At 37.3% G+C, this 22,636-nt stretch overlaps 1 protein-coding gene across 6 annotated transcripts in view; it reads left to right on the top strand.

Moving 5' to 3' along the window:
- Window positions 1-22,636, top strand: part of ITSN2 (intersectin 2) — a 166,079-nt gene that overhangs the window by 99,053 nt on the left and 44,390 nt on the right. For all 6 annotated transcript variants that reach the window (XM_061168747.1, XM_061168748.1, XM_061168744.1 and 3 more), the window contains exons 22-26: window positions 2,752-2,957; window positions 4,928-4,992; window positions 7,011-7,177; window positions 20,743-20,788; window positions 20,869-20,990. In XM_061168747.1, coding sequence (XP_061024730.1) covers window positions 2,752-2,957; window positions 4,928-4,992; window positions 7,011-7,177; window positions 20,743-20,788; window positions 20,869-20,990 — 606 coding nt within the window. The remainder of the gene's footprint in view (window positions 1-2,751; window positions 2,958-4,927; window positions 4,993-7,010; window positions 7,178-20,742; window positions 20,789-20,868; window positions 20,991-22,636) is intronic.

The following is a 22,636-nucleotide window of genomic DNA, read 5'->3' as shown; positions in this document are numbered from 1 at the left end:
ATAGTAGCAAGTTGCTACCAGCTAAGGTTTCTGAGCTCAAAATATCATTTTTACAAATCTGATTATAGTCTTAATTTGTAGTTATTGTAAGAAGAGCTTGGGCTTGGGGTTTTTTTGTTTGTGTTTTCCTTAAATAAGTCATTTGTGTGAGAGCTATGTTATATATATGTTTAGCGTCTGGTTTAGATGTAACCAAGATGCCAGCATTGTTACATTAACATTATTAAAAAGAAATTGCAGACTTCATCAGAATAGAGTCCTTCACTCAAAAAATGTTTATTGTGTGACCACAGGTTCCAGGCATTTATTATGTGCTAGAAATGTAATGGGAAAAAAAAAAAAACTCTGCCATTAAGAAGTCATAATCTAATGAAGACAAACATATAAATAAATAACTGTATGAGAAGTGTTGTAATAAAGATATTTTATGAAATCTTGAGGGGTATACAGAGGATAGAGCATTTCAATTCAATCTGTGGGAATTGGAGCAGTCTTCACAATAGGTAAGGCATTTCAGACGAATCTTCAAAAATGAGCAAGCTTTCACCAAACAAAGAAGGAAGGTTGGGCTTCCCTGGTGGCGCAGTGGTTGAGAATCTGCCTGCTAATGCAGGGGACACGGGTTCGAGCCCTGGTCTGGGAAGATCCCACATGCTGCGGAGCAACTGGGCCCGTGAGCCACAACTACTGAGCCTGCGCGTCTGGAGCCTGTGCTCCGCAATAAGAGAGGCCACGATAGTGAGAGGTCCGCGCACCGCGATGAAGAGCGGCCCCCGCTTCCCGCAACTAGAGAAAGCCCTCGCACAGAAACGAAGACCCAACACAGCCAAAAATAAATAAATAAATAAATAAATAAATAAATAAATAAATAAATAAATAAATAAAAAAGACAGAGAAATTATTTTTAAAAAAAAAAAAGGAAGGTTATTCCTGTGAAAGAACAATTTGGGAAAAGTCACTGAGGCATGTTAACAAGAGGAGTTTATAGGAAGCAAGTATTGTTTATAGTGTGGCTAGAGTACAGGATTCATGAAGAAAGGGTTAAGTGAAGTTGGAGAAAGAGGTTGAGGTTTATTTGTGAAGCATTTAATACCATGCTAAGCAACTGGCAGTGGAAAGCCCATGAAGGTTTTTAAGAGGAGAGTTGAAGTGTATATTTTAGAAGGATAACTCTGGCAGTAGTATAGAGGCCAGATTGGTGGAAGGAAGCAAAGGGAGGAGACCAAACAAAGGGAGGATATTACAATAGCTAAGTAACAGATGATGTGAACCAGTAATGAAAATATATAGAAGAGGAGATGGACTTAAAAGAGTATTAGGAGTCAACATAAAATTGGCAATTCATTGAATGTGAAGAGTGAGGAAGAAGTTGGAGTTAAACATACCTCTTCCGGGTCTTTAGCTTGAGTAACTGAGAGGATGGCAGTACCGGAGGAGTGGGTTTTGTGGATTCTAAAAATGATTACATTTCAGACGTGCAACTTAGGTAGTTGTAGGAGGGACAACCTGCTGGGAAGGCCCAGCAGGCAGCTTGATTTACAGGTCTGGAGCTCAAAAGATAAAGTTATAATTAAGATACAGATTTGAGAAATCATAGGCATAAATAAGATTATTTAGGGAAATCATGTAAAACAGGAAGGGAAGGAGACTGGACCAAAGAGGAGCCATCAGTCACCAGAGAGTGAACTTCGTGAACTGCAGGTGTTTTAGTGATATCAACACTGTTCAGAGATCAGAGAAGGTAAGGGTTTGCAAGAAGCTTTTGGCTCTGATGTTATCAATGATCTTGTCAAGAGATTCAGTATTGTGTTGGTTACAGAACCTAAATTAGAATGGACTGAGGGGTGAAATTGGAAAGCAAGTTTAAGACTGTTCTTTCTTTAAGGAAGTTAGAAGTAGAAGTAAGGGGACTTCCCTGGTGGTCCAGTGGTTAAGACTCCACACTTCCAATGCAGAGGGCCCGGGTTCAATCCCTGGTCAGGGAACTAAATCCCGAATGCCACAACTAAAGATCCCACATGCAGTAACTAAGATCCCCATACAGCCAAATAAATAAATAAATAATTTTTTAAAATTAAAAAAGAGAAGTAGAAGTAAGTAGAGAAGTGGAAAATTAAAGATTCAAGAGAGAGAATTCACAGTGCTACAAAATATTGTTAGAAGGTGGGAGGACATGATAGAAAGTTTAGGGCACAGGTAAAGAGGCTAGCCCTATCAACAAAATGAAAACACTCCTTCCTCTGAGAGAAGAAGGAAAGAAATGAGGATGAATAAGAATACGAAGACGTTATGAGACAGAAAACAGAAAAGTGGAGGGAGGCCCATCACAACTGCATCTCCATTCCTAGTGGAATAAACAGAATCCACTGCAGTGAGGAGACTTTGGAAATTGGAGGAGAGAACGGGTTTCCCTTTTCATTTGTTCTATGATACATACTTGATGGATCTATGAGTACACTTCTTGAGTACCCAGGGTTTACCTTCCATACCTGTGATACTTAGTGCCAAGATGTCTCCTTGAATGGTAGGTGTTGGGTCTTTAACTTCACAGAAGGCTATTCAGGTGGTTGTCTGTCATATATAATTTTAAGTCGGTTAGCAGATTAAGTCACCATTGATATTAAGTCACCACCATACCAAACTGGTCTGCTGTTTGAACAGTAAGTATGTTATATACTAGAAGACAAAAATCATGGTTACCATTGTGTTTTTTGTTTGTTTGTTTTTATTTTTGTGATTTTGATTTCACAGGGACAGGTTGTAGAAAACCTAAAAGCACAGGCCCTTTGTTCCTGGACTGCAAAGAAAGATAACCACTTGAACTTCTCAAAACATGACATCATTACTGTCTTGGAGCAGCAAGAAAATTGGTGGTTTGGGGAGGTGCATGGAGGAAGAGGATGGTTTCCAAAATCTTACGTCAAAATCATCCCTGGGAGTGAAGTCAGGCGGGAAGAGTAAGCATTTTTGTGTGTTTACATGAGGCGTGGATGTTGGTATTTTCACTGATGAGTCAGCCACAGTACAGTTGACTGTGCAGGAAAATTAAAAGTTTACACTTGAGTTTGATATCAGAAGGGTGATTCCTAGAGGGAAAAAAATCATACCTCAGATGATTTGTACCAATTTTAGAATATCTTTTATTCTAGTTATTTCAGATTCCTAAAGTTTTCAAAGTGCTTAAAATTTTAGATCTGTTGCTTTCTTTGTACTAACATCAGGTCAGTTAGAGAAGTTATTTTTCATTTCCTTTGGAGGTTTCTCCCTTATTATTTACTGTAAATTGTCAATATTTAGACAAATCAATACTGAGGGCCTCGCCTTTGCCAGAGTGAGGCGTTCCCATCTCTGGGCCTCCAGAGTTCCCTGAACATCACGTTTCTTACGGCTCATGACACACTGTGTTGTAGTTATTTACTTTCTTACCTGTATCCCTTATTAGGTCATAAGCTCCAGGAGGGTGGGATTCATGTCTTTTTTGTTCATTTTTCAGTTTTTCCATACCTAGTGTGATCTTAATGCATAGTAGCTGCTCAATCATATTCGCTTAGTAAATGAGGAGAGAAGCAAATGAAAGGACAATCAAATGAATGAACTTTTGCGTGAACAAAAAACAAAACCAGATAAGATCTCTGGCCTTTGTTTCCCAGTCTGTAGGGGAGTCAGGTCATCAGACATCTTTAATACAAACAAATAAGTACTCTAATATAGCTGTGGGTAATTATCACTTGTGTTTTATATGGAAGTTGATCTAAATAGAAAAGCAAAATGATTTATTGAAAAGGAACAGGGTCTTTGGAAATCAAGAGCCTTGAGTTCTGATTCTGCTATTTTTACCAGACTGTATGGGGTAACCTACTCGGTCTCTAGTTTTTTAATTGATTGAGTGAAAATAATAAACTAAAAAATCTTTAAAAATCCTTTCAGTGCTAAGGTTCTATACATCAATTTTCAGTTCAAATGCAGAAATTTACTTTTCAGACTGACATAGAATTTTAGATTTAGAGTGTGTAATAACAGGAACAACAATAATACATAGCTGATGTGTATGCTGGCACTGTGCTAGACCCTTTATAGTAATTATCTTTTAAACTCCATGACATTTTACAGAGAAGGAAAACTTAAACACAAAGGGATTAAGTTTAAATGCCTTAATGGACATTTCTTCTAACTTTTCATTCAATTACTGATCTTTTCTAACAGATAAGGCATGCAACTCGAAATTCTGCGGTAATGGAGAATTCAGCAAGGCAGTCCATTCATTGTGCCCATGAGTTGTAGTAAGGGCCCACTCTGTTAACCTGTAAACTGCTTCACTATACAATTTACTCACAGGTCCTGGGGAGCCCTGGTGTATTCTACAGATGTCTAGTTCTTAAATGCCACAGTTTTCCAGATTTTTGAAAACAGTTTCCTGGGTTAAGTTGGAAATAAAAGCTATGTATGTTCCAAAATGTAAAAATAAAGTTCTGTTATTTTTACATATTTTTAAATGTACTGTGCTCTAAACAAGTAGTAAAATTTATATATTGCCCTTATTTTTCTCTAAACCAAGCCAAGTCCCATGTGTGCTTTCCCAAATAACTGCCCATTTACCAATGTCTCATGTCTTTTAAGTTACTTTAGAAAGGCAAAATATCTCACATTTGAAAAACTATTTATAAATCATATTGAAATTACTTCAATATATTTAAAAAATTTAGTAGTTTGTAAGTAGGCAGTTCTTAATCCACTAGGATTTTGCGTATGAGGGTATTTCTAGCCTGTATACTGAGACCATATTTCAATTAATTTTAGCCCTTAAAAGAATGCACTGCTAAAACCTCCTGTTTTCGTCAAATCACCTTTCTTGTTTATTTACTTGTTGATGTCTTTTTTTGTTATTTTATTATTTTTTTTTTAATCTGTTTGTGTGTATATTTGGCAGACCAGAAGCTTTGTATGCAGCTGTAAACAAGAAACCTACCTCTGCAGCCTGTACAGTGGGAGAAGGTGAGCTTTTGGTGATTTATAAATTAGATGGAAGTCAAATTAGCTACTGACTAATTATCTGACTTCCCACAGTTGTTACTCTCCTTGCTTCTGTGTCTTCAGTGTTAAAGTGAGGTTAGGAAAACCTGCTCCCGCTCTATTTCACATGAATATTGAGGATATAGAAAATATATAGCTGAAAATACGTGACGCTTTTAGAAAAACAGTACTATAAAAATTCAGCATAGACTGCCTCAATAAATAAGATCATAGATAAGTGTTGCAGTGAGACAGCATGAAGTTTTTTGTTTTCCTTTTATTATATATCTAGATTATAGATGTTTAGAATATAAGGAAATTTCAGTACATTTAGTTGTTTATGAATTGCACTTGTTTGTTTGTTTTGTTTTTTGGCCATACTGCACGGCTTGTGGGATTTTTAGTTCCCTGACCAGGGATTGAACCCGGGCCCTCAGCAGTGAGAGTGCAGAGTCCTAACCACTGGACCGCCAGGGAATTCCCTGAATTGCATTTTAATTACAGTGTACCATATAAATCATTAAGTAGGATTTGAAATCAAGATACACTTTAATCATAAATATTACAAAGAAATTTTTTATTACCCTTTGGGTTGTTTGAGTATCTTAATTTTGATAATGTGCTGAAAAATGTCTACCCTTATTTCAGACAATATTTGTATTTAATAGTTGTATAGGTTTATAAATGAATTATATATTCATTGTAAAATTAGTTGAACAGTTTAAGTACATTTTGTTTATATTGCTCAAGAAAATCAGTTTATTGGTAAATTAAACAGTTTATTCAGTATCTACTGCGTTAGAGATTGTATGCTAGAGCCTGAAATATACACGGATGAATAAAATACAATTTCCCAAGTGCTCACAGAAAAATGGGAAGGCTAGGCATATAATTGTAATAAATTCTATAATGAATGAACAAAAACATAATTTTGAGTAGGACCTATGAATCCACAGAGGTGGCCATGTTGAATCGTCTTAAACAATGAGTAGGTTCTTGCTTAGTGACGAAGAGAAAGATAGGTGGACAGAGGGAAAGGTATGAGCCAAGGCTCAGCTGTGAAAGGTTAGGGAACTCGAGTCACCAGCAAGGCTGGAACCAGACGTTTACTGTGGAATAACTGCAGTGGAATGATCCTAGGAAAGTGGTGAGGAGCATTTTGGAAAGGACCTTGCTTGTTGCAACATACCTTAACCTTGTAATCATTTTTCGTTTTGTTAAGTCAGCTAAATTGAATAATATGGGAATGTCGATGGTAAATAGTTTCTGGATACTGGTTCTGGCCATCTCCAGTTTATGATCTACAGAGCAAATTTCATGTCAACAAATACAAATAGTACTAGAAGAAAGAAAAAGAGATTTCTAAAACCTGTCATTGACTGTTTCTTCTAAGTACTAGTAATCATCTGAACAAAAAAACAAAGCCAGTATAAAAACTTAGACATTTCCCTTAAGGTTATTCATGAACAAATATTTATTGAGCGTCTATTCTATGCCAAGCACTGTGCTAGGAGCTGGGCCATTGTGATGGAAATTGGCCTCTCGTACTGATGTCAGCTGAATAGTGGGCTTTTCCATAACTGTATGTAAAAGAATTAAAGAGAAAAGAACTTAGCAGATTAAACTATACTTTATGTAAGGTTAAAAAAAACTTTTCATGTCTTGACTCTCTGTAAAGATACTGATATCTATTTGTAGTTTTGGGGTTATTCTCTGTGACATGATGATGATGATCATGGTGATGACGATACAGTTGGGGAAAAAAGAAACCCTGTGGTAAAGTTTTATGTTCAGTCAAAGACGTAATCTTTTTCTAAGAAATTATTAAATAATTACTTCATTCCATTTTCTACCTTAACATCTCTTTACATTAGGTTTCCTTAAATCACAAGGTCTTTTACAGCAAAATTACTCAAGATCTTGGAGATCAACGTTTTTTTTTTTTTTACTTCTGTAACCTTGCAACCAAAACTAGTTTCTTTTTGCTTTGTTTCCTACAGAGTATATTGCACTTTATCCGTATTCAAGTGTAGAACCTGGAGATTTGACTTTCACTGAAGGTGAAGAAATATTGGTGACCCAGAAAGATGGAGAATGGTGGACAGGAAGTATCGGAGATAGAACTGGAATTTTTCCATCAAATTACGTCAAACCAAAAGATCACGAGGTAGAGTTATTTTGATATAGAAACAGAAGCGTTCCATTCCTGTTGATCAGGGTTCATATTTAAAACAGATGCATGTATATGGTTTTGGTCAGGCTGCTTTGTATACAAGGAAACCACTTAAGGTAGCTCCAGTAAAATGTAGTTTATTATAGGGATCCTGTTAGAGAGATAAGGGCAAAACTATTTCTATGAAATTCCAAGGACAAGAGCCATAGATAGGGCTGGGCCTCATGACAACTGAAGTTAGGGAATGGTCTGGATTCAGGGAGGCTTACAAGGGACTGCCTTGAAGAAGTCTGTAAATCTTTAAGGCTCTGACATTAATGTGACCCAGCCCACACTCTGAGTTCCTGCTGCTTTTCATCCCACCACTAGTATGATATAGTGCAGCAGTTCTCAGACTTTTTGGTTTCAGGAACTTTTTACATTCTTAAAAATTATTAGGGACTCCAAAGTTTCTGAAAATATATGGATTATATCTAGCAATACTTTCCATATTAGAAATTAAAACAGAAATTTTAAAAATATTTATTAATTCATTTTGAAATAACAAAATTAAACCCATTATATGATGACATAAATAACTTGCTTTTTAAAAATTTTTATTTTATTTTTATTTTTTTAAATTTATATTCTCTTGCACATAAAAGTCATAAGCACGTATGTATAAATATATTTTTTTTCCTCATTTTAAGAACCTATCCCACTTTATTTTTTATTATTTTTTTTTTGTAAGTGTCCAGTGAACATTTATTATTACTATTATTATCATTACTGTTACCACTACTTCTCCTCTTTTAGGAATACAGGGAGAGAGGAAGTGTGCATGTAGGTAGAATTTTTCTCCACCTCTACTTCCGACAGACAATTTGAGATTTAGAAGCCTCTGGAGCAGTAGTTCTTAAATTTTTCTAACTCAGAGAGGCTGGTGAAAATTACAACCTCTCCTTGAGTAAATTCATCTACACACAAAATATTGTACACAATTTTGCCAGTGGGATAAGGACCCTTAGAAGGGATAAGCCCTTTTAGCATAAACTCTAGACTTCCCAGGGTGGTGGGACAAGGAGCCAGATGCAGTTCTATAGGCAGTGTTTACAAGCACTGTATTAACGTGTGGAGATAGAACACAGACACATTTAAAAGAGACTTTAAAATAACCACTAACCTCATGTAGCCAGCATTCAACGGAGTAATAATTAATATGTGTCCAAGCCTCTGTTGAACATTCTGTAAAATGCAAAGATCTATAAGACTCTAGACGTCAGGGTCTCAGATTCTAGACCAGAGTCATGTTCAAAGTCCAGAGGCACGGAGCCAGGAGCCAGCTTGCTGGAAGTGGTGACTGAGTGGCTACACTCATTACTGTAAAGCTAATGATGAATTACAAACATAATTACTGAGCTGCTGCAGTCAATAAAAGCCCCAATTAAGGCACCATTAAGGGACTTAACAGTGTAGTGGTGGGGAAGACATTCCCGGAAAGGTTTAATGATCTCAGATCCTGACATAGCCGGGAAGTCATTAGTCATTAATGCCACGTCTGGATCTCGATTATGAAGTTCTCTATAAGAAAACACTTGGCGTATAATAGCACACAAGATTATACCTGATTTGTTACAGAGAGCAAGATATACCTTTTCAAACGTATTTTTAAATCTCTAAGTGTTCAGGTAAGAAAAGTGGCCAATTATGAGCAGAAACTGCCTAGTGAAAATCCATAGCATGATCTCATGCCAATAAGATAAGCATTACCACTCAAGTAAAAAATAATAATAATGGAAATACAAAATGGAACATGGTATTGTACTGATTAATAAGACTGTGACTGCGCCTATAAAGTAATTCGATTAATTCCCAGTGTAATGTGTGGAAACTCATTTAACGTAAAGCTACATTGAATCTAGAGAAAATTAAGCAGAGAGAGTCTCTGCCTTCTTAAGTATTCATGCACTTACTCGTTCATTCAACAGCTGTTCACTGAGAGCATCTGTGTAAGGCTTGGTCGGGGGCACTAGGAAACAGGTGAACAAAGCAGTCAAGGTACTCATGAAAGGTACAGTCCAAATAAATGATGATCGACTGTGATAAGTACAGTGAAGGAACAAACATGGTGCAGGTAACAACAGACTGAAGATCTTTTAAGATGAGGTGGTCAAGGGAAGGCCTCTGAGGAGCTGGTTCAACAAAGACCTGAACTGTAAAGAGGCCAGTCTTGAAAAGGCAAGCAGGGGAAGAAATGAGGGGTGGAACTTTTTGGCTATTTAGCATCTGAATTCCTTCTCTGTATTCCTTCCCACGGTGTGAGTCTTGGTAAGGGGCAGGCTTCTCCAAAGCCCACCTACTCACTTTCCTAGCCTTCCTTGCAGTTAGAGTTTGGGAACATGACCCAGGCTTGGTCAGAGTCATCTGTCCAAGGCAGTGAATCAGGAACTAGTGATAACAAAAAGCAGAGCTGAGAATTTTCTTTTGGTGGCAATGAGTGTGGTAGCAATATTCAGTTTCTGGAGCAGTGATTCCAGGATATCCTTGTCTAAGGGAGCGTTGCATTCAGAGGCAAAGGCAACAGAGCCCTCTTCAGGCTGGTTCTGGGTGTGATTTTGCCTGAAGTTCTGTTTGTCCAGCTTTGCTTTGTCTCTTCCTAATCTCCAAACCTCGTATTGCCTTCCTGGAAATTCTGTGAGCCACCCAATACACTCCATTTCTCTTAGGCTTAAATCAGCCAGAGTCGGTTTCTGATGATTCCATCTAAAAATCCTGATAGACTGGAATACGTTTCAGGTAGACACATGTGCAATAGCCCTAAGGTGGGAGGAGAGGGAGAGAGAGCTTGGAGGAACCGAGAAAAACCCCGAGTGGCAGCATTAGTGAAAAAGGTAGCAAGTGAATAAGATGGGTGCCGCCGGCGAGCCAGGCAAGAGCCAGAGCAAGCAGGTATGCGTAGCCAAAGCCGGAACTGTGCTAGGCCTAGCCTTTTCTCAGGGACACTCAACTAGCTCCCGTGTCCTGATGGGATGTGTCTCTACTGGTCTCTGAGGACTCTGAGGCAGCGCTGAAGGGTTCTGGTTGGGTGGTTGCTACTCTGCTGTGCCAAGGAATTCCAGACTGTTCTCTACTGAGAAGGCTAAGCCTGAACTTGCCATTTCCAGCTCTGTGAGATCGCTCTCTCTTTCTCTCCTTTAAGTACCAAGATATGTATCTCTAAAGGCATTTATAGCATTAATTTGGTTATATGTTTTTGAGTGTCATATCCATCATCAGACACTAGCTAACTCCCTGGGGTCACAGTGGGGAGGTGGGATGATTGCATGCCTTGGATTAAAACAAATCTGGATTTTATCTCAGACAAGTTGCTTCACTTCTCTGAACCACAGTTTCTCATTTGAAAAATGAGGATACTAGTACCTCATTGAGGATTACATGCAGTGTAAGTTACTACGCAGTGCCTACCACATAGTAGGCACTCTGTGATACTAGTCCTTTGTTCCTTAGTATTTCATGGAATTGAATAGAATCTTCTGCAGCTAGGAAAACAATATAAAATCCTTGCTTTTGTGCTTACCTTATTGTAAAGTGCTAATTTAGAATAAAGTAACTTACATTGCTTTCTTAGTTCAGAATTTGATCATGATAATTTCCTTTTTCTTAAAAATTCCCTAAAGAGTTATTGCCATTTATTCAGTTCACTCCAGCAAAATTACTACCCCCCCAAAAAAAAGACCATTTTTCCCCTTCTAACATCCTTATATTAACGATGTAGACTACAATTAAAACACTACATCCAAAAGCAGAAGGTAGATTTTGTTATTCTTGAGAAACAGAGGAAGATATTACTCAAGTCCTGATTGTCTTAGCCAAAATATTCCCTTATGTAATATTCCTTGGGCTTGAGTCTTTTTCATTTTAAGAACTTGAAATCATAGATGTTCTATAGGTTTGTCATTGATTGACCAAATACGTAACTCAGCTCTGAAGATATTAAAAACTTTAAAACATCACAAAACAAAAATCCTAGAGCCTCCCAAGCCCCTTGCTTACTAACTTGAACACCTTAATTTAATCTAATAAATTGACAGTCTTTTAGAATCCTTTTCTTTCCTCCTTGGCTGCTGATCTTTTTTTTTTTTTAATTTATTTTTTTTTAAATTTTATTTTATTTATTTTTTTATACAGCAGGTTCTTATTAGTTATCCATTTTATACATATTAGTTTATATATGTCAATCCCAATCTCCCAATTCATCACACCACCACCACCACTTTCCCCCCTTGTTGTCCATACATTTGTTCTCTACATCTGTGTCTCTATTTCTGCCCTGCACACTGGTTCATCTGTACCATTTTTCTAGGTTCCACATATATGCATTAATATACAATATTTGTTTTTCTCTTTCTGACTTACTTCACTCTGTATGACAGTCTCTAGATCCATCTACATCTCAACAAATAACTCAATTTCGTTCCTTTTTATGGTTGAGTAATATTCCATTGTATATATGTACCACATCTTCTTTATCCATTAGTCTGTTGATGGGCATTTAGGTTGCTTCCATGACCTGGCTATTGTAAATAGTGCTGCAGTGAACATTGGGGTGCATGTGTCTTTTTGAATTATGGTTTTCTCAGGGTATATGCCCAGTAGTGGGATTGCTGAGTCATATGGTAATTCTATTTTTAGTTTTTTGTTTTTTATTTTTTTAATTTATTTATTTATTTTTGGCTGTGTTGGGTCTTCATTTCTGTGCGAGGGCTTTCTCTAGTTGCGGCGAGCGGGGGCCACTCTTCATCGCGGTGCGCGGGCCTCTCACTATCGCGGCCTCTCTTGTTGCGGATCACAGGCTCCAGACGCGCAGGCTCAGTAGTTGTGGCACACGGGCTTACTTGGGATCCCACATCCGCGGCATGTGGGATCTTCCCAGACCAGGGCTGGAACCTGTGTCCCCTGCATTGGCAGGCAGATTCTCAACCACTGCGCCACCAGGGAAGCCGTATTTTTAGTTTTTTAAGGAACCTCCGTACTGTTCTCCATAGTGGCTGTGTCAGTTTACATTCCCACCAACAGTGCAAGAGGGTTCCCTTTTTCCACACCCTCTCCAGCATTTGTGGTTTGTAGATTTTCTGATGATGCCCATTCTAACTGGTGTGAGGTGATACCTCATTGTAGTTTTGATTTGCATTTCTCTAATAATTAGTGAGGTAGAGCAGCTTTTCATGTGCTTCTTGGCCATCTGTATGTCTTCTTTGGAAAAATGTCTATTTAGGTCTTCTGCCTATTTTTGGATTGGGTTGTTTGCTTTTTTGATATTGAGCTGCATGAGCTGTTTATATATTTTGGAGATTAATCCTTTGTCCGTTGGTTCGTTTGCAAATATTTTCTCCCATTCTGAGGGTTGTCTTTTCGTCTTGTTTATGGTTTCCTTTGTTGTGCAAAAGCTTTGAAGTTTCATTAGGTCCCATTTGTTTATTTTTGTTTTTATTTCCATTACTCTAGGAGGTGGATCAAAAAAGATCTTGCTGTGATTTATGTCAAAGAGTGTTCTTCCTATGTTTTCCTCTAAGAGTTTTATAGTGTCCAGTCTTACATTTAGGTCTCTAATCCATTTTGAGTTTATTTTTGTGTATGATGTTAGGGAGTGTTCTAATTTCATTCTTTTACATGGAGCTGTCCAGTTTTCCCAGTACCGCTTATTGAAGAGACTGTCTTTTCTCCACTGTATATCCTTGCCTCCTTTGTCATAGATTAGTTGACGATAGGTGCGTGGGTTTATCTCTGGGCTTTCTATCCTGCTCCATTGATGTATATTTCTGTTTTTGTGCCAGTACCGTATAGTCTTGATTACTGTAGCTTTGTAGTATAGTCTGAAGTCAGGGAGTCTGATTCCTCCAGCTCTGCTTTTTTCCCTCAAGACTGCTTTGGCTATTCAGGGTCTTTGTGTCTCCATACAAATTTTAACATTTTTTTTTCTAGTTCTGTAAAATATGCCATTGGTAATTTGATAGGGATTGCATTGAATCTGTAGATTGCTTTGGGTAGTACAGTCATTTTCACAATATTGATTCTTCCAATCCAAGAACATGGTCTATCTCTCCATCTCTTTGTATCATCTTTAATTTCTTTCATCAGTGTCTTATAGTTTTCTGCATACAGGTCTTTTGTCTCCCTAGGTAGGTTTATTCCTAGGTATTTTATTCTTTTTGTTACAGTGGTAAATGGGAGTGTTTCATTAATTTCTCTTCCAGATTTTTCATCATTAGTATATAGGAATGCAAGAGATTTCTGTGCATTAATTTTGTATCCTGCAACTTTACCAGATTCATTGATTAGCTCTAGTAGTTTTCTGGTGGCATCTTTAGGATTCTCTATGTATAGTATCATGTCATCTGCAAACAGTGACAGTTTTACTTCTTCTTTTCAATTTCTATTCCTTTTATTTCTTTTTCTTCTCTGATTGCCATGGCTAGGACTTCCAAAACTATGTTGAATAATAGTGGTGAGAGTGGACATCCTTGTCTTGTTCCTGATCTTAGAGGAAATGCTTTCAGTTTTTCACCATTGAGAATGATGTTTGCTGTGGGTTTGTCGTATATGGCCTTTATTATGTTGAGGTAGGTTCCCCCTATGCCCACTTTCTGGAGAGTTTTTATCATAAATCGGTGTTGAATTTTGTCAAAAGCTTCTTCTGCATCTATTGAGATGATCATATGGTTTTTATTCTTCAATTTGTTAATATGGTGTATCACACATTGATTGATTTGTGTATATTGAAGAATCCTTGCATCCCTGGGATAAATCCCACTTGATCATGGTGTATGATCCTTTTAATGTGTTGTTGGATTCTGTTTACTAGTATTTTGTTGAGGATTTTTGCATCTATATTCATGAGTGATATTGGTCTGTAATTTTCTTTTTTTGTAGTATCTTTGTCTGGTTTTGGTATCAAGGTGATGGTGGCCTCATAGAATGAGTTTGGGAGTGTTCCTTCCTCCGCAATTTTTTGGAAAAGTTTGAGAAGGATGGGTGTTAGCTCTTCTCTAACTGTTTGATAGAGTTCACCTGTGAAGCCATCTGGTCCTGGACTTTTGTTTGTTGGAAGATTTTTAATCACAGTTTCAATTTCATTACTTGTGTTTGGTCTGTTCATATTTTCTATTTCTTCCTGGTTCAGTCTTGGAGGGTTATACCTTTCTAAGAATTTGTCCATTTCTTCCACATTGTCCATTTTATTGGCATAATTTGTATTTCTGCTGTGTCTGTTGTAACTTCTCCGTTTTCATTTCTAATTTTATTGATTTGACTCCTTTCCCTCTTTTTCTTGATGAGTCTGGCTAATGGTTTATCAATTTTGTTTATCTTCTCAAAGAACCAGCTTTTAGTTTTATTGATCTTTGCTATTGTTTTCTTTGTTTCTATTTCATTTATTTCTGCTGTGATCTTTATTATTTCTTTCCTTCTACTAACTTTGGGTTTTGTTTGTTCTTCTTTCTCTAGTTCCTTTAGGTGTAACATTAGATTGTTTATTTGAGATTTTTCTTGTTTCTTGAGGTAGGCTTGTATAGCTATAAACTTCCCTCTTAGAACTGCTTTTGCTGCATCCCATAGGTTTTGGATCGTCGTGTTTTCATTGTCATTTGTCTCTAGATATTTTTTGATTTCCTCTTTGATTTCTTCAGTGATCTCTTGGTTATTTAGTAACGTATTGTTTAGCCTCCATGTGTTTGTGTATTTTACGTTTTTTTCCCTTTAATTGATTTCTAATCTCATAGCGTTGTGGTGAGCAAAGATGCTTGATATGATTTCAATTTTCTTAAATTTACTGAGGCTTGATTTGTGACCCAAGATGTGATCTATCCTGGAGAATGTTCCGTGCGCACTTGAGAAGAAAGTGTAATCTGCTGTTTTTGGATGGAATGTCCTATAAATATCAATTAAATCTGTCTGGTCTATTGTGTCATTTAAAGCTTGTGTTCCCTTATTAATTTTCTGTTCGGATGATCTGTCCATTGGTGTGAGTGAGGTGTTGAAGTCCCCCACTATTACTGTGTTACTGTCGATTTCCTCTTTTATAGCTGTTAGCAGTTGCCTTATGTATTGAGGTGCTCCTATGTTGGGTGCATATATATTTATAATTGTTATATCTTCTTCTTGGATTGATCCCTTGATCATTATGTAGTGTCCTTCCTTGTCTCTTATAACATTCTTTATTTTAAAGTGTATTTTATCTGATATGAGTATTGCTACTCCAGCTTTCTTTTGATTTCCATTTGCATGAAATATCTTTTTCCATCCTGTCACTTTCAGTCTGTATGTGTCCCTAGATCTGAAGTGGGCCTCTTGTAGATAGCATGTATATGGGTCTTGTTTTTGTATCCATTCAGCAAGCCTGTGTCTTTTGGTTGGAGCATTTAATCCATTCACGTTTAAGGTAATTATCGATATGTATGTTCCTATGACCATTTTCTTAATTGTTTTGGGTTTGTTTTTGTAGGTCCTTTTCTTCTCTTGTGTTTCCCACTTAGAGCAGTTCCTTTATCATTTGTTGTAGAGCTGGTTTGGTGGTGCTGAATTCTCTTAGCTTTTGCTTGTCTGTAAAGCTTTTGATTTCTCCATTGAATCTGAATGAGATCCTTGCTGGGTAGAGTAATCTTGGTTGTAGGTTCTTCCCTTTCATCACTTTAAGTATATCATGCCACTCCCTTCTAGCTTGTAGAGTTTCTGCTGAGAAATCAGCTGTTAACCTTATGAGAGTTCCCTTGTATATTGTTTGTCGTTTTTCCCTTGCTGCTTTCAATAATTTTTCTCTGTCTTTAATTTTTGCCAATTTGATTACTGTGTGTCTCGGCGTGTTTCTCCTTGGGTTTATCCTGTATGGGACTCTCTGTGCTTCCTCGACTTGGGTGGCTATTTCCTTTCCCACGTTAGGGAAGTTTTTGACTATAATCTCTTCAGATGTTTTCTCGGGTCCTTTCTCTCTCTCTTCTCCTTCTGGGACCCGTATAATGCAAATGTTGTTGCATTTAATGTTGTCCCAGAATTCTCTTAGGCTGTCTTCATTTCTTTTCATTCTTTTTTCTTTATTCTGTTCCACAGCAGTGAATTCCACCATTCTGTCTTCCAGGTCACTTATCCGTTTTTCTGCCTCAGTTATTCTGCAATTGATTCCTTCTAGTGTAGTTTTCTTTTCAGTTATTGTATTGTTCATCTGTTTGTTTGTTCTTTAATTCTTCTAGGTTTTTGTTAAACATTTCTTGCATCTTCTCGATCTTTGACTCCATTCTTTTTCCGAGGTCTTAGATCATCTTCACTATCATTATTCTGAATTCTTTTTCTGGAAGGTTGCCTATCTCCACTTCATTTAGTTGTTTTTCTGGGGTTTTATCTTGTTCCTTCATCTGGTATATAGCCCTCTGCCTTTTCATCTTGTCTATCTTTCTGTGAATGTGGTTTTTGTTCCACAGGCTGCAGGATTGTCTTTATTTTATTTATTTATTATTTTTAGCTGTGTTGGGTCTTCGTTGCTGCACGTGGGCTTTCTCTAGTTGCGGCGAGTGGGGGCTACTCTTTGTTTGCGGTTTGTGGTCTTCTCATTGTGGTGGCTTCTCTTGTTGCAGAGCACAGGCTCTAGGCACACGGGCTTCAGTAGTTGTGGCTCATGGGCTCTCGAGTGCAGGCTCAATAGTTGTGGCGCACAGGCTTAGTTGCTCCAAGGCATGTGGGATCTTCCCAGACATGTGGGATCGAACCCGCGTCCCCTGCATTGGCAGGCAGATTCTTATCTACTGCACCATCAGCGAAGCCCCAAATAACATGCTTTTAATGAAAAATAACTATGTATTTCTCCTTCCCCAAAAAAGTTTAGTGAAAAGAATGGTATATTCTTTTGGTTGAAGTATATGAAGAAAATTCAACCTCACGCAGATATGAGAGGAAACAGAAGTATATTAATAACATTTGCAGATATCTGCAGATACTCTTTTTCAATATTACTACAACAAAACTTGAGAAGTGCTAAATTGTTGTAGGTTAGTTGCAACATGGAATCTGAAGCCATATCAGTGAACATTTCTTATTGTAACATTAAAATTCACCAGTCTATTTTGCACACTTAATATGATAACATCATTCATTGGTCATTTGGGAAATATTGAATCACTGAATTATGCAAATATTCCCCATATTGCTACATTTCATCATATAATATTAAAAAAATCACATTTGTGGCTTAAAGACTGAAACATAAGCCATGACACCATAAAACTCCTTGAAGAGATCATAGGCAAAACATTCTCTGACGTTAATCATACCAGTGTTTTCTTAGGTCAGTCTCCCAAGGCAATAAAAATAAAAACAAAAATAAACAAATGGGACCTAATCAACCTTACAAGCTTTTGCACAGCAAGGGAAACCATAAACAAAATGAAAAGGCAACCTACAGAATGGCAGAAAATATTTGCAAACGATCCAACAGACAAGGGCTTAATTTCCAATGTATACAAACAGCTCATACAACTCAACAAGAACAAAAAACAAAGAACTCAATCAAAAAACGGGCAGAAGACTTAAATAGACATTTCTCCAAAGAAGAAATACAGATGGCCAATACGCTCATGAAAACATGCTCAATATTGCTAATTATTAGAGAAATGCAAATCAAAACTACAATGAGGTCCACCTTACATTGGTCAGAATGGCCATCATTAAAAAGTCTACAGATAACAATTTCTGAAGAGGGTGTGGAGAAAATGGAACCCTCCTGCACTGTTGGTGGGAATGTATATTGATTCAGCCACTATGGAGAACAGTATGGGGAAGTTCCTCAGAGAACTGAAAATCGAATTACCATATGATCCTGCAATCCCACTCCTGGGCATATATCCAGACAAAACTATAATTCAAAAAGATACATGCAGGGGGAGGGATAAATTGGGAGATTGGGAATGACATATACACACTACTATATATAAAATAGATAACTAATAAGGACCTACTGGGAACAGGGGACTCTACTCAATACTCTGTAATGACCTATATGGGAAAAGAATGTAAAAAAGAATGGTTGTATGTATATGTATAACTGATTCACTTTGCTATACAGGAGAAACTAACACAACATTGTAAATCAACTATACTCCAATAAAAATTAAAAGAAAAAAGATACATGCACCCTTGTGTTCATAGCAGCACTGTTCACAATAGGTAAGACATGGCAACAACCTAAATGTCCATCAACAGATGAATGGATAAAAAAAGATGTGACATATATACATATATATATATATGTGTGTGTATGTATATATATGTATGTATGTATGTATGGAATGGAATACTACTCAGTCATAAAAAGGAACAGAATAATGCCATTTGCAGCAACATGGATGCAAGTAGAGATTATCATACTAAGTGAAGTAAGTCAGAAAGGGAAAGATAAATACCATATGGTGTCACTTATATGTGGACTCTAAAATATAACACAAATGAACCTATCTATGAAACAGAAACAGACTCACGGACATAGAGAACAGACTTGTGGTTGCCAAAGGGGAGGGGGTTGTGGGAGGGATGGAGTGGGAGGCTGGGGTTAGCAGATGTAAGCTATTATATATGAAATGGATAAACAGCAAGGTCCTACTGTACAGCACAGGGAACTATATTCAGTATCCTATGATAGGGACTTCCCTGGTGGCACAGTGGTTAAGAATCCACCTGCCAATGCAGGGGACACGGGTTCGAGCTCTGGTCTGGGAAGATCCCACATGCCGCGGAGCAACTAAGCCCGTGTGCCACAGCTACTGAGCCTGTGCTCTGGAGCCCGAGAGCCACAACTACTGAAGCCCGCACGCCTAGACAAAGAGTAGCCCCGCTCGCCGCCACTAGAGAAAGCCTGTGCACAGCAAGGAAGACCCAATGCAGCCAAATAAATTTTTTAAATTAATTAATTAATTAATTTTTAAAAAATCCTATGATAAACCATAATGGAAAAGAATGTTAAAAAAAAAAGAATGTATATATGTATAACTGAATCACTTTGCTGTACAACAGAAATGAACACAACATTGTAAATCAACCATACTTCAATACAAAGTAAATCACATTTGTTAACATACAAAAGTCCTTAAGTACTTTGAAGCGGTCAAGCTCATGGTGGTAGATACCAGTTTTCCCAAATTTTAGTTTTCCCTTGAAAGCTTGAGTTATATTGTTGGCAAAAATCCTGTCAGCTCTTTAACTTGAAGGGACAGGCTTACTTTATTCATCTTTGAGCAAATGTCTGCTAAATCTCAAGTCTGAATAATTTGTCATTAGTCATTCTTTCAAATAAAAATGCTGTTTCATGAAAAACCTAGTTTAGGTCACAATTTAATCACCTAAGGCTTTACCGTGAGACAACCCTTGTACTTCAGTATTGCAGCAGAAATGCTTTGGGCACACTTCATTTAGTCACCCAGACTTTTTAAAAGATGTGTATCCGAGGATTAGGATTTAGTAAAATTTTTACTGCTTGATCAAGGACATGCTTAAGTGAAACTGGCCTTGTTTTCCTGTGAGCATGTGGCTGTGAAGAGTATTACGACTACTAGTATTATTTGGCACCACTGCTGTGATTTGTGCTAAGACATCAGCAATTTTACCCACCAGTGTAAATGTCAGTACAGCAAAAGAGGCAAATAATAATGTCTTAGTACTGTTATGAAAATAGTTTTTATCTTCCAGACCCCTGAAAGGGGCTAGAAGGACTGCCCCCAGGGATCCACAAACCACACATTGAGAACCACTGAGACTGCTTAGGTTGGCTTCTGGCTCTGCCACTTAGAGGCTAGGTGACCTTGGACAAGTTACTTCACCTTTCTGTGTTTCGGTTTCCTTCTCTGTAATATGGGGATACTCATAATTACTTAATAGTGTTATTGCAAAAATTAAGTGAATATATGTAAAATTCTTGCAACACTACCTGTTACATAGTAAGTACTCAAAAAATGTTAGCTGTTGACTACCATCAACTCTGCTTGAGTGCTTTTACTACAGCTGTGTTGACTAAGAGAAAAAAAAATTTAACTGCTTCCCTTGTCTTGCTCATCCTATAAAGTCAAACAGGTCATAGTTGCTGGGGTGTGCATTTTTTGTTCTTAGGTCAAGTTCAGGAGGAACATGGCAAAAAATTTAAAATAACATTACCTTGTATGCAGCAGGAGCTAAACTCACATATGCCTTAACATACACGGAGCACATTTGTTATATGTGGTAGACATTGATTCTAACCCCATTGATAAATGAAATATATTTGTGTTTACGTTTAATATTCAGGAAAGATTCAGAAAATGAGCTATTCCTGTTGAGTCAGTGGATGCCAACTTCAGCTACTTGTATATAATGTATTCTGTCAGAACCAGATCTCCCCATAAGTGTTGGATTCTTAATTTATTTGGTTAATGTAAGGTTAATCATTATTTTGCTCTTACTTGAAAGAAACAAGGACCCTGGGAATTAGAAATCTCTACTTCCTAAAAGCCTTTGTACTTTTACATCTAGATTGTTGGAAAATGATAAAACAGTATATCTTTTCCTTACAGGGTTTTGGGAGTGCTAGCAAATCTGGAACATCAAACAAGAAACCTGGTATGTATAATAATGAAACTGAAAAACTTCTAAAGTGTTTAATAGTCTTGAATTCAGTTTCTTATTTTTCTTCTTTTCAGAGATTGCTCAAGTAACTTCAGCATATGTGGCTTCTGGTTCTGAACAGCTTAGCCTTGCACCAGGACAGTTAATATTAATTCTAAAGAAAAATACAAGTGGCTGGTGGCAAGGGGAGTTACAGGTAATAACCTTTAAATAACGTTTATTAATTTTATCATAAAAGTAATGCATGCTCATTAGAAAAATAAGGTTAATAAAAACTTTAGATCACCTATAATCATACCACTTGGAGGTAGTCAGTATTACCATTTTAGTATCTTATGTTTCTCTCTTGTCTTTTCCCTGTTTATTTTTAGCACAGTTGATGTTACAAGTAATAATATGAAGAGTAATTTCCCTAAAGACATAATTGTTTTCCAGTAATAGCTGTTTTAATAAACCACAGGACACCTTCTTAAAGGAAAGCTTAGCATCATCTTTGCCTGGGATAACCCCAGGCTTGTGGTATAACTTCCAGGCTGAGTGCTAAGAAAATACTATTCACTGGACAGTCCCCCCCGCCCCCATAGTCTTACGTTTTTGAAACAGCAGTGCAAGGAAAGGAACTGCAGGAGTAAATGAGCCTGGTTTTTTCATAAAATGTTAACAGAGATAGTAATTGCATGTTTTGATACAGAAAGAGGAGTTCTTTTCTCACTCCTAAAATTTCCTTACTAGTTAAAACTAAAAAGCATTTTAGGATTAAAAGATGATGACAGGTATAAGAGCTGGATTTTTATGTGAAATTGATATATGATTGTAATATGGACGATTAACTTAGTGTCATTCTTGCAAATCAGGGTCTTACAGTTTCTAAAGAGCAGTGGAGGTTCAAAATTCAGTATCTTCTTGACTAACCCCCTGAAATTTCACGTTCTGATTTGCTTTGAAGATTGACCCAACTAAGTGGGAGATGTGGCTTTCCACAAATTTTGTTTATGATCTCCTGATTAATTATTAGCAAAGCCCCAAGAGGTATTTACTGTGAGCTATATCATTAAGTGTTGACTTGAACTTATTAGGAGAAAATTAGAAAGGTTTTTTTAGTTTATAAATATTATTTGTGTGAAATATGCAGAGAAATTTGAGCCTGAAAGATCTCCAAATAGACTTTTACAAATAGTGTTGAGATGCATATTGAATCTTCCAGTTGTTTAATACTGACGTGGAAGGCCGATGCAGAATTCAGGTGTTCACAAGACACCCTCACTTCTAACACCAGTCGTAAGTTTGGAGGTCCCCAAGACCACTCCCGAGTTCAGTACTTCACCATAAGGGCTCACAGAAGGCTATTATACTCATGGTTATGGATTATTACAGCAAAAGGATTTAGATTAAAATTAGCCAAGGGAAGAGATGTATGGGGCAGAGTTCAGGAGGATTCCAAACACAGAGCTTCCAGTTGTCCTCTGCCCATGGAGTCATGGACATCATTAAATCCTCCTGGCAACAATAGCCATGGAGTATTGCCAAGCAAAGCAGCTCACTTGAGCCTTGGTTTCCAGAGTGTTTATTGGGGCTCCATCACATAGACACAGTTGACTGCCCACATGGCTGAACTCAGTCTCCAGTCCCTCCAGAGGTTGAGTTCATATTATGACCCAGAGGGCCCACCATAAATCACATCGTTAGGCTATCTGGCATGGTTAAGGCCCCCACGTAAAGTGAGACACTCTTAACAGTCAAGACATTCCAGAGGTTTAGAGATTACCTTCCAGGAGCCAAAGGCAAAGACCAGACCTCTCTTTGGGCAAGGTTAAATTCTTTACTACACAGCCAGGGTTTTTC

The sequence above is a fragment of the Eubalaena glacialis genome, chromosome 14 (assembly GCF_028564815.1).
Source record: "Eubalaena glacialis isolate mEubGla1 chromosome 14, mEubGla1.1.hap2.+ XY, whole genome shotgun sequence".
NCBI classification, from domain to species: Eukaryota; Metazoa; Chordata; class Mammalia; order Artiodactyla; family Balaenidae; genus Eubalaena; species Eubalaena glacialis.
This window is presented reverse-complemented; position numbering and strand designations above follow the sequence as displayed.